The 12783-nt window shown below is 31.4% G+C and overlaps 2 protein-coding genes across 2 annotated transcripts; both read left to right on the forward strand.

Moving 5' to 3' along the window:
• The first annotated feature begins 4501 nt into the window (after positions 1-4501).
• LOC105647627 (receptor-like cytoplasmic kinase 176) lies at positions 4502-7685 on the forward strand. Its single transcript, XM_012233789.4, has 6 exons — positions 4502-4889; positions 5645-5970; positions 6243-6378; positions 6498-6640; positions 6729-6852; positions 7042-7685. The coding sequence occupies exons 1-6, from the start codon at positions 4838-4840 to the stop codon at positions 7506-7508; spliced, it is 1248 nt and encodes a 415-aa protein (XP_012089179.1). The 5' UTR covers positions 4502-4837; the 3' UTR covers positions 7509-7685.
• Positions 7686-8418: 733 nt separating this feature from the next.
• On the forward strand, positions 8419-12291 carry LOC105647614 (Radical SAM superfamily protein). Its single transcript, XM_012233768.4, has 10 exons — positions 8419-8697; positions 8868-8943; positions 9050-9147; positions 9563-9664; positions 9773-9859; positions 10044-10160; positions 10690-10793; positions 10981-11120; positions 11241-11377; positions 11546-12291. The coding sequence occupies exons 1-10, from the start codon at positions 8482-8484 to the stop codon at positions 11720-11722; spliced, it is 1254 nt and encodes a 417-aa protein (XP_012089158.1). The 5' UTR covers positions 8419-8481; the 3' UTR covers positions 11723-12291.
• The last annotated feature ends 492 nt before the right edge of the window (positions 12292-12783 follow it).

Raw genomic sequence — 12783 nt, forward strand, 5'->3', positions numbered from 1 at the left:
CAAATGAAAGAGATGGGGTCATAGAGATGGATAGGGGAATCTTATAATCACATCACATGTCTCTCCTCTTTTCATTCTTTGCCAAAAAATAAAAAAAGAAAAGAAAAAAAAAAGTCAAACCTAAAGTTTGGCTTCACAAGACTTTCTTTTATTTGCCTCACTTTTTTCAATCTTTGCCACATTCATTTCCCCTCTATTTTAAATATTATCATCTTCAAGATTATTGAAGGCTCTTGCATGAAAACTGCCACTTGCCTTTGACTCCTTTTTCCTATTGATTTTTTTTTTTTTGTTCTTTTGACAAAAAGGATAAAGAAACTCTCCAAAAAGAGTCTTCTACTACTACAATTACAATGTATGTGATGAAATTGTTGCTTAATTACCTAATACCTGTGAGTAGTGGTGAGAGTGGTAACAAGACAGCAATTTTTTTTCCTTTTTCTAATTTTAATTTTAATTTTGATTTTTCTAAATTTTAAATTTTATCATGTTTATATTATATGTTAAAATTATAATATAAATATATTTTAAATTGAAATAAAAACTAAACTAGAATAAATCAGAATAACCTGAATTTCATTTTTGTTTCATTAGTTTTCATTTGATAAGAAATCTTATTGAGTTTAGATTAGGATATATAAATTTCCTGTTATGACAGAATTAAATTATATCTAAAAATGAATTAAATTGTGATTGAGAAGTGGAACTAGATATATAATCCAATGAGGTTAAAACGCAAAGAGGACTCTGTTGTATTCTTTGAATTATTTTCTGAGAATATAGCAATTTATGTTTTTGGTACAACAGTAATTTCTTTTAATTGTTCGACAAGAATATTATTTCTGTTCACTTTTAGATGAGTGATGAAAGAAACATAAATGAGCTACAAACAAGCCTATTCATAGACATAAGCTCAATTATGTTTGCTTTCACACTCGTTTATTTGACTTCATAGATGAGCATCAATGAGCTCTCGTTCAGGAGCTGTTTTATGTGACAATGGGAACTGTTCACTATCATCTAGCCAATTATATTGCTTCTAGTCTTGAGCTAACATGTTTTATCTTCTTTTTGTGAGTGAGGTGATATTAAGGTACTAATGATAGCCGATGAAAATTTTAATTGGATTGATAATAAATTAACCATATTTATTTTTTTTTCCGCATTTGATAAAATAAAGCAATTTTGTTAATTAGTTTATTGCACTTTTATTCTTTTCATCATAATAAAAGCCAGGTAGCACAACCGAGATTAATAAATTCGAACCTCAACAAATTTGGGACTTAGATAGTCCTCCATTTCGGACATAAATCATTTTTCAGTTCGGACTTAAACAGTCCACTCATTCAAGTTTAAACAATTCATACTTAAGCAGTCCATCAATTCAAATTTAAACATTTATTCGACATAAATTACCAACATTTTATGGGACTACTAATAATATACAATAACAAAATACATAAAAAAAAAACAATATATAAATATATTAAAGCATATTACATTCCTAAATAAACTCTAACTAACAAATAATACAGGATTCTCACAAGTAGAATTTATTTTGACTCCAATATATACACTCCAAATTTACTCCAAGGGAGACCAATTCTCAAATACACTCAAATCTCAATTATGATAGTTAACACCTATGTAGGATTTTTAACTTGATTTTCTTATTTAGTTAAAGAATTATTTTTATAGATAATTATAGTATATTCTTATTATAATCCCATTTTATTTAATCAAACTTGATTAGAGTTTCTACTTATAATTATAACTCCCACTTGGAATAACTTAATTATAACTATATTTAGTAATTAAGTCAACCTGTTGATGTGTGAAAACAAAAATAATATAATCAGAATGAGTTTTTTTTAACAATAATATGATACTATGGTGAATTTTTACACATGGTATTAAAATAAAATCATCAATTAATTAAAGACAGTTGGTCTAATTATAAATTTTGGCTTTGTTAGTATTCTAATTAAAGAAGTGAATTTAGAAAGGCATATATGTCAAAGCTTGGGCATTTAACGAGTTTCATCCATCAAACAAATGGCTTATAACGAATTTCATCGTGGTATAAATACAAGTCGTTTAAAGTTGTTGCATAGTAATTATAGAAATAATTAATTATTTTAAATTAAAATAAAATCGTTATTAATTTAATTAAATTATTTTTAGAAAATTATTGAGTTAATTATTGCATTTAATATAAATAAAGATAGAATTGAAAAAATATCATTAATTACTTTTTGATATTCTCAAAACAAACTATATTTATAAATAAAAGAATAATTCTAAAATGACTTATATTTATGAAGAGAGAAACTAATTTACTGAGAAATAACTTTAATTACGAATGATTTGACGATATCTTCACTTTCTTCAAAAATATAAAAAGTGTGAACTTTTAATTTCGAGTCATAAAAAACAATAGCTATAATTATTTTAAAAATATAGAGGTAAATTAGAATTTATGATTAGTGTTAAAACTTAAAAGCAAAGGTAGTTAGAAATATATAAATAATTTATTAATTCATTTATAAAATATGTATTGAAATTCAATTAATTTATTGAAACACTAAAGCATAAATAAAATGATTCCACACACCTACAAATATGAATGCATATATATGTTGATTTCTCTATAATAAAAGTGGGGCCTTGAATCAAAGGAGGAGGACTTCATCAGAAGCTACCACCACCATTTTCATACTAGCAAATAATAAATATAAGTTATATACAAATTGATCATAAATTATAATATAATAATATAAAAATATTGCTTAATGTTGACAAATAATATCTATATACTAATCCAATGGCCAAAATAAACTGCGGCCATGCATACCCTGTCCTTTCTTGGACAAAGAAACAAGAATTTGGACTTCAAAGTTCCATCCATGTGCTTTCTCAAACAAAAATAATGCATGTATATATATATATATATATATATATAATATTATGGTGGAAATGCTACATAAGGAATTAAGGAATTTCCTAACCTTTTGATCTTTCCTAAACTTTTTTCTAAAAAGGAAATTTTCTTTTTCAGTTTTATCTGGATAAATAGACTTTCAAAATTACTCTATTTATTTCAAAATTAAGTGCTGAAATGATTTATATTTTAAAACAGAGAGAATAATAATAAAATCTTTTTAATATTAATGACAAAATAATTGTGAATTTTTAACAATAATTTGAACAAGAATGCTATATTTGTATATGTTCAGTATTTTGATGTTATTGACTTTCATGTAATGGTAACACTTTTAAATATTTATGTATATTTTTGGAATTAAAAGTTTATATTTTTGGAATTGAATTCTCAAAAGTTAATATTGAATGCATAAATAAAGCATGATGATGTATGTATTTTTAAGCTGGTCTAAAAGAATTTATATTTTATTAATGTATGAATTAGTGGCCAAATATATAAATTCACTGCAGTTTTTGCGAGATATTTTATGGTATTTAAAAATTTTACAGAGGATTATTATGCTCTAAAGTTTTGAATTTTGGTGACATGCTCAACTCTCTACACCAACAACAGTGGTTTTTAGAGTTTTAAGTTTTCATATAAAAAATATTAATTTGATGTGTAGTGAGTAAAATTTTGAAATAATAATAATTTTATATTTTTAACTATTCATTAATTGTTCTAATTATATGATTTTTATAAATTAAAGTGTTTGATATATGTTATTTGATAATTTTAAATTATTGTAATAGTGATAATTTGCTAGCTTATTGACATAATATTGTTCATTAATGTTTAGATGTCTAAATGCATTATGATAAGGGTGGAGGCATGTATAAGGAAATGGCCCTCCACTCTTAAGTTTAAACTTTTTTTCTGAAAAAAAAAAAATTACTTTATAAAAAAGTACATTTTTTTTTATTTTAACCCTTTAATTTTGAAAAATTTTGAATTCCTTCGTTTTAAAGTCTGACTTTATATCTTATTATAAATTCTATAAATAATTTAATGATGACTATATTTAATTTGTGAATCATAAATGGCAACCAATTTAGAAAAAATGAAAAAAAAAAAAGAATAGGATAATAATTTATTTAAGAATATAAGAGTTAATATAAGTTTAAAAGCCAACTTCCCCATATAGAAACTTAGACGTATTGTGCAAATTACAGAGTCCGTTAAACTGTATATATATATATATATATATATAATTCAAGATTAAAGATAATAATTTAAAATTAAGATGAAAATATAATGAAAAAGATAATTATAAAGATAAAAATTATATACATATATATGTGTGTGTGTGTGTGTGTGTGTGTGTGTGTGTGTGTGTGTGTGTGTGTGAAAGGAAAATTGATTGCCTTCATTCACCTGTATGCAAGTAAATATTTGTAAATGCCCCATCCACACATACAGAAGACTTCCATTTCTAATTTTCCACTTGTAAATTTAAGAACATTATTGAAGGCATAGTCAACCATTTCACCTTTGTCTCTGGCTAAGGTCTAATAAATACTGAAAAGAACTTTCTGAGAAGCCAAACAAACACAAGACACCAAAAATCCATCCATCTGTCTCTATGACTATTATCTCTCTATCTCTCTCTTTTATTTTGTTTTTTAATCGGTCAAAATAACAATTGGCCAGTCATCTTTGTAGGTGACAGCTAACTCTACCTATATAAGCTTCGTTTTCACACTAGAACCTTTCCTTTGTTTACGGGCTTAAGCTTCTCTGCTTTGTTATTGTCGAGATTTTTCAGTGGGATTTTTGTATTTATCTAAATCTTTTGCAGTTAGAATTTGGTGAGAGGAGTGAAGAGCTCTGTGATTGAGTTTTGAGGTTTTGTTGATGGGTTCCTGTTTTAGTGTAAGAATCAAAGCTGAGAGCCCTTTTCACCATGGTATGTTTGTGATTTATTGTTATTATTATTTTTAACGTCTTTTGATGCTAATTTGAGCTTTGTAATATAAAAAATACAAGTTTTTTGTGTTTTTGACCTTTTCTTTATAGTGGGTATTGTTTAGTTTTTATTAGTGAAATAGGATATTTGGCAGCAGCTTTTAGTTGCTTCTCTTGGAAAGTATGAATATGTTTGGATTATTTTTGTTTATATCGCTGTGGTTAGAATTTGATGTTGAATTCTGTTTGGTTTCTAAGAGAAAGATAGGGGTGGAAGGAAAAGCAAGAATTTTGATCCGTAGAACTTTTTTGGTTTTAAGACTAAGATCCAATTTAAGCTTCCACAGTTTGATCCATTGTCTTTAGTACTCGTCTTCTGGTCAATTAGTACTTTCGTCTCTCGTTTTTTAAGTCGATTGATCTTGTTCTTCTTCCTTTGGGTTAATAAGAAAGTTTAAACAATTAAAAATAGATAAAGAAACACAAGCCTATACTCAATTTAGCGGAAATATAACTATTTGGCATGGCTGACTAATGGCTTCTATTTCTGCGAGAAGATAAATATGAATGATCAAAGTTGTGCTTCTTGTTATTTCCTTACCCTCAAATTTAATGTCAAATTTGGTAAGGTTTTGGGTGTTTATTTTTCTGGTAGCTATTGACTAGAGGTTGAGTTAAGAGTCTCATTTATGATTTGCAATTGGCATTGTAGAGATTTAGATGAATTTACAAGATCTGTAATGTTTAATTTTACAGGGGCAGACCCAAAATATGGTGGCAGAGCTGGACATGAAGTGAGTCGGTCTAGCAGCAAATATTCATCGGCCACAGTGCCTTCAACTCCTCGGACAGAGGGTGAGATCTTGCAATCTTCTAATTTGAAGAGCTTTACCTTTAGTGAATTAAGAGCAGCCACTAGGAACTTCCGTCCAGATAGTATGTTGGGTGAAGGTGGATTTGGTTCTGTGTTCAAAGGATGGATTGATGAGCAAACACTAACAGCTGCCAAGCCTGGAATGGGCACGGTTATTGCTGTGAAAAGGCTTAACCAAGATGGTTTCCAGGGTCACCAGGAATGGCTGGTAAGTATCCTTTTGTCATTTGGTTTTTCTGCCTATTGTCAATGCTTAGATATCTTTTTCATCTTTTCAATGTACATTTACATATTGTATTTTAGGTATTGCCCAATAAAAACCAATTTGTAATGCTTCAGAATTGCTTTTGAAACTTTAACCCTGTTAGAATTGGGATAGGTCAACATTTTTAAGGATCTTGCCTTGGAAGCTCATGTAAATAGACGGTAACATTTAAAGACAGCATATTGATGAGCTTTGTTTTGTTTCCTGGAATCTAGACCGAAATCAACTACCTTGGGCAGCTTTATCATCCAAATCTTGTGAAATTGATTGGTTTCTGCTTAGAGGATGACCATCGGCTTTTGGTATATGAGTTTATGCCAAAGGGTAGCTTGGAGAATCACCTATTCAGAAGTAAGTAATTCATATTGTCCTCTATTTTGCCATTTCAACCTTTCTAAGCTAGATAAGAGGTTCTATGGCTTTTGTATCTCAAATAAAATCTGTCTTAAATAATCATATTGGTGGACCAGGGGCTTCTTACGTTCAACCTCTCTCTTGGAATCTCAGAATGAAGATTGCTCTTGATGCTGCCAAGGGTCTCGCATTTCTTCATAGTGATAAAGCCAAAGTGATATATCGAGATTTCAAAGCTTCCAATATACTGCTGGATTCCGTATGTGAAAATGTTTTAAATTTGGCTTGTACAGCAGTCATGATGGTTGCATCTTCCTGACACTTTTTTTCTAATTGTAAAATGACAGAACTACAGTGCTAAACTATCTGATTTTGGGTTGGCCAAGGATGGGCCAACAGGTAGTAAAAGCCATGTTTCGACAAGAGTAATGGGTACCTATGGGTATGCAGCTCCTGAGTATATGGCTACAGGTATTGTTCTTTCCAGTTTCCATTGCTAATTTTCACGTTTGACATTTGTGTTTCTTGTAAAGAAATTTGGTTCTTTGCTATGCATTGCGTTTCAGATGTTTGTGCATCAGTTGAAATGGCAATGGCTTTGAATTTGATATGAATAATTCCTGCAACTACTTTATCTCATTTTGTTTCTTTCTTATGAAGGTCATCTCACTAAAAAGAGTGACATATACAGTTTCGGTGTTGTTCTTCTCGAAATGCTATCTGGCAGGCGAGCTATAGACAAAAACAAGCCTTCCAGAGAACAAAATTTAGTTGAGTGGGCAAGACCTTATTTAGGCAGCAAACGCAAAATCTTCCAAGTTATGGATGCTCGCATCGAAGGTCAGTATTCTTTAAAAGATGCACTAAAAGCGGCTACTCTTGCTGTACAATGCCTATCTACAGAACCGAGATATAGGCCGAACATGGAAGAAGTGGTAAAAGCATTAGAACAACTGCTCGAGTCCAATGACGACGAGGTATCTAAGGGCCCTCGAACTGAAATGCTCCGGAAAGTTAATCGAAGTTCAGGCAATGGTCCAAAATATCGTAGGAGAAGTACTAATGAAATTTGTGATGGAAAAGCTGCCTCTTGTCCGCGGCAATCTGTTTCTCCTGGTCGTGTATAAAAATAGTAGATATATATATATATATGCTTGGCCATTCACATCTATTCAAGTAAAATTATAATTGCATTTGATGAGCATTATATCATGTATACAATATATGTTGTATAATGATCTATGTTGTACAGTTCTTCAATTCTATTATCAATAACATCTGAATTCCAAGTTTCTTCGACATAATTTCTTCATGCATTTCAATTATGACAAACATACAAGTTCTGTAATTGTCAACAAGCTTGTTAGCAGCACAGTTTTCATTTTGCAGAAACAATATTTTTGCTGCCATCGAAACCTTTTGTATTTGTAGAAGCCATTCTATTCTTGCTAGTCCTAAGCTTAGAACATTCTTTTATCAACACTATCTTTACAACAGAACTTTTCCGGACAAACGAGCAAGCAAGTTCAAGTACTAGTTAAACGAGTGTAAATTGGGCACGTATATTAAAATTTTAAACCGATTCCTGTTTAAACTTAAAATTTTAAACCGATTCCTTTTTAAACGAGTGTAAGAGGACTGGTGCTGGTGCAGATATTAAAATTTAAAATGGCTAGTGTGAGTGTAAGATAGTTGGTACGGGTGCGGATGCAGGTATTAAAATTTTAAATGGCTGGTGCCAGTGCAGTTGCATGTATTAAAATTTTAAATGGACTTCCGTGTGAGTATTATAAAATGAATTTTAAATGAGTTTTAGATATTAAAAAATTTAAGCGGGCTTGGAATGGGTAACGTAAATTTAGCATGTACCAGTCACACTTCCGTCCTTTTACAGGCATGAGCGTTTCAGATGACAAGGAATTTCCTACAAACGACAATGATTATTTTCAGTCGTCTGTCAAGACATGCAGTGCGTTTTTAAGTGACCTAAGCAGGGGTAGTATCGTCATTTTAGTGAAAGGCTGAGGTTTTAGCCGATTGGAGAGGTCACAAGGTGAGGTTTTTCATTTTTGTGTTCCTCTGAGACTGGTATCAGTAGTTATGATTGCTACTTCAATGGCGATGCTCCAACATGTGTGCTCCGTGCCCCTCGCACGTGCCGTTCGTCAGCCACACTCGTTTACAATTGTATCCTCTCGTAAACTCCGCACCACCTCCTCCGCCGTGTCTCCGCCCCGTACCTCGCACGTGGACCCTAGAGTACTGCTTGGCATGTCCGAGCCAGAACTTCAACAGCTGGCCAACGACTTTGGCCAGGTAAAGCCTGAAAGTTAGAATATATCTGTTTGTTTTTTTGAGAAAACGTAGGAAAAGAAAATAATTTTGGAATTTTAGAGAGAATTGATTGAATTAAGGGGAAAAAAAAATTCCTTCAGTGTCCTTTTTGTGTTAATTTACATGCTTACATTTAATTTCTCCTGCTCTAGCAAAGCTACAGAGGAAAGCAGCTACATCATCTAATATACGAGAGAAAGGTCAAAGAAATCCAGGATTTTAGTCAATGTGAGTTTTTTTTTTTCTTTTTTCTTTTTTCTTTTTGGATATCTAGCCTCTTGTTTTTTGAACTAATTTATTATTTTGTTTTCCCTATCGGCTTTGGGGAAAAAAGTGCCGCAGGCATTCAGACATGAGCTTGAAGAAGCAGGATGGAAAATTGGGCGATCGCCAATTTATCGCACTGTCACTGCAGCTGATGGCACTGTTAAGGTTTCAAAAAGATTATGTTTTTAGTACGATTTTATGTGGAATATGTTAAATCAGTTATTGCATCTTAATTTTCTGCCGAACAGAAACTCTTCAAAGCATTTTTAATGCTGTCTTTTTTGTCAAAAAGATTTTAGTCAGTAAATATGGATTTATCATGTGAACAATTTTGGTCTTTCTTTCTTAATTCAATACTGTTTGAGTCCATTTGATAGACAAGAATCTGAAAAGTAGGGGTATCTTAATTGATTGTTGTTTGATTTTTAGTTGAAACACATATCCTTATCCACTTTCACTTCAATTTCACACCTTTGACCTTATAATTCTGTATAAGAGAAGTTGCATATACTTAACTGTGATTTACAATTATGTTTTTACTTACATATTTTAGCTTGCCATTGTTCATGACCACTTTTAGTTGCTGATAAAATTGGAGGACAACAGATTGATTGAAACTGTTGGCATACCAGTTGAAGATGAGAAAGGTTCAATGCGCCTTACTGCTTGCGTGTCATCTCAGGTGATTTTGCAAATTTAGGATTACTTTTCCCTTTATTTCTGTGCCCATAATATTGTTATGAGAACACAATAAATTTCTTGTCTTTTAAATTTTACTTTGATTTTTTAGGTAGGTTGTCCATTACGCTGCTCATTCTGTGCCACTGGAAAAGGCGGGTATTCAAGAAATCTTAAAAGGCATGAAATTGTTGAGCAGGTCTGTATTTTTATTCTGTTCCATATTTGTTCATAATAATACATGATTGGGTAGTACCGTTAGATTGCAATATTTTTCCCACCATTGAGATATGGTGAAATTAGGATTTTAATTACTTTAAGTCTCTCAAAAAGGGAAAAAAATGACTGTCATTCGTTACCTATAAACTTTTTAAAATGCACAGGTGTTGGCCATTGAGGATGTCTTCAACCATAGAGTGACAAATGTTGTCTTCATGGGAATGGGTGAACCAATGTTAAACTTGAAGTCAGTACTTGAAGCACACAGGTGCTTGAATAAGGTGCAGTTTCAATTATTTCCGTCAGCAATTACTCTTTCATGCTTTCCTATGATTGATTAGAATATTAAATATCTATTACTTATTGCCTCCTTTTATATATATGTCTTTTTGTTCTCAAAAAAAAAAAAAGAGGTTAGCCTTTTACTTCCACAAACCATGAAAGAATTCAGGGTATAATACTACAGTTACTTGATAAATATGGTTGGAATTTTGATATGTTAACCTGTAAAATTAAGATTTAATTTACTTGGAATTATTCTCTTGAGGTTCATTGTACAGAGATCGGTAGATAAAAGAATTATGTTGAATCTATTATTATGGGCTATGGAATTATGAGGCACATGCTTCCAAAATAGGCTATATTGTATTACCAACAACCAGGATCATGTTATCTTTTTTTTCCATATGCTCTTTTTTTCCCCCTTTTGAAACAACTAGCATCTTGTTTGTTATTGGAAATATCCCAACAAATGTCAGTATGGAGGTTCTGACTAGAACTCATACCTTTTTGGTTATTCATGTTTTCCAGGATGTGCAAATTGGGCAAAGAATGATCACAATTTCCACTGTGGGAGTCCCTAACACAATTAAAAAGCTTGCTTCTCATAAACTTCAGTCAACATTGGCCCTTAGGTAATTCAATTTGGGGGATGTACGGTTGAATAAATCTCTTATTATCTTTGGGAACATTGGTTTCCTATTTCTGCAAATTTCTAGAAGCTTGGTTTTAGCTTAATTTGTGTTATTATCTCGAGGCATTAATGTTAATTATTCTCTTGACACCAAAATTTGTCTGCTTGTTGAAATTTTTGTGTGACAGTTTACATGCTCCAAACCAGAAACTTAGGGAAACAATTGTGCCAAGTGCAAAAGCATATCCCCTAGATGCAATTATGAAAGATTGCAGGGGCTACTTTCTTGAAACCAGTCGACGAGTTTCCTTTGAGTATGCACTTTTAGGTACTATAGTTTCAATTTACAGAAAATTTCACCCACAACCCGTTTTCAAACTTAAGCCTTTATTATAGAAAGCTGAGTTAGGACATCTTTCCTTAAATCAACTTTGTAATATCTGGGCAGCTGGTGTCAATGATAGCACAGAGCATGCAATAGAACTTGCTGAGCTACTCCAGAAGTGGGGACGTGGTTCTCATGTGAATCTGATACCATTCAATCCAATTGAAGGCTCTGATTATCAGCGACCACAGAAAAAGGCGGTATGACCATGTCTCCTTTTTATCACTTGCATAAGAACAATAAATGATAACTTTCCATTAGATTCCATTCCACTCCATTCATGCTTTATCATTAGCTCCTTGTTTCTTTCTTTTTGTTTTTTTTTTTGTTTTTTTTTTTTTTTTTTTTTTTTTTTTTGCATTCGGCAGGTAAGAGCATTTACAGCTGCTTTGGAATCCCGGAAAATAACTGTAAGCATTCGTCAAACAAGAGGCCTGGATGCAAGTGCTGCTTGTGGTCAGCTAAGAAATGAGTTCCAGAAAAGTCCTTTACTTGCCGACTCTGACAGCTTACCATTACAAACAGACATTGCAGTCCTATGTTGATGCCACAGGCTTTCTGATTGACTACCTTTACACACAATTTTTATATACACATGCTCACCCAGTCTTCTTCATCCAAAAGCTTGATGTTTGATGATGAGGCTAGTTGGTTCTTCTGCAATCTTAATTATGACATGATCTAGAGCTTCCACTCATATCCTAGCAGCAAAAGCTTTTTTTCCCATCAGATGCTGAAATTAAGCAGTGACATGGTACTGGTGATGCTAGACGGTATTTAGATAGCGAGCGGTGGCACGACTGAAGAATGAGGACTTTCTGACGGAGGAAAAATGGATCTTGATGAGACAGTTAGTAGTATTGGCTACTTTGCGTGGAACTAACTTGCTGTTAGATTCGGCTCTTTTGAATCTTTGAGGCAGGATATATAGACAAGATTATCCAACCCAATGTTTGTAATGCAAGTGTACTATATACATAAATTTTCCTATTTTGTCGAATTTCTTAGGAATTCTGATTTCATATTTGGTAAATACATTGTGTATTTTATTCCAATGAATTCAATTTTGTAGAATTTAGCATAACTAAATCAAAAATTACTGTTTATAAATAAATTTTATATATTCAAGAGAGTGTCTATACTTACATGACTCATTTGTGTCTGTGAGCTATTTGAAGAATTATTAAATAATGGGTAATGCATTAGACTTATTTATATCTAGTGCATGTGATTATCCATACACCAAGTCAATCATAGCTAATTCAACTATATCAAACAGTAATAAACGAAATAGAAACTTATTGGCTTGATGCTGGTCACACACACCGGGGAAGTAGGTAATTAATTTCCATGAGACATTATTAAAATAGATAAATCATGAAATATTTAGTTACATAAGTTGGATTATGTAACAATAGAATTCTAAATTTAAGACTTCTTAATTTCATATTTTCATAATTGGAATTGTTTATATATAGAGAAAATATAATTTTCTTAATATATATTTATAGAATATAATCCTTAAGAAAAAGTACTTCTACATATACATTATTCAAATGGAACAAATATATCTTTTCGAAAAAAAAAGTGGAACAAATAATATTGC

This window comes from Jatropha curcas, chromosome 6, assembly GCF_041381405.1.
Source record: "Jatropha curcas cultivar XTBG-Jc1 chromosome 6, XTBG_Jcur_1.0, whole genome shotgun sequence".
NCBI classification, from domain to species: Eukaryota; Viridiplantae; Streptophyta; class Magnoliopsida; order Malpighiales; family Euphorbiaceae; genus Jatropha; species Jatropha curcas.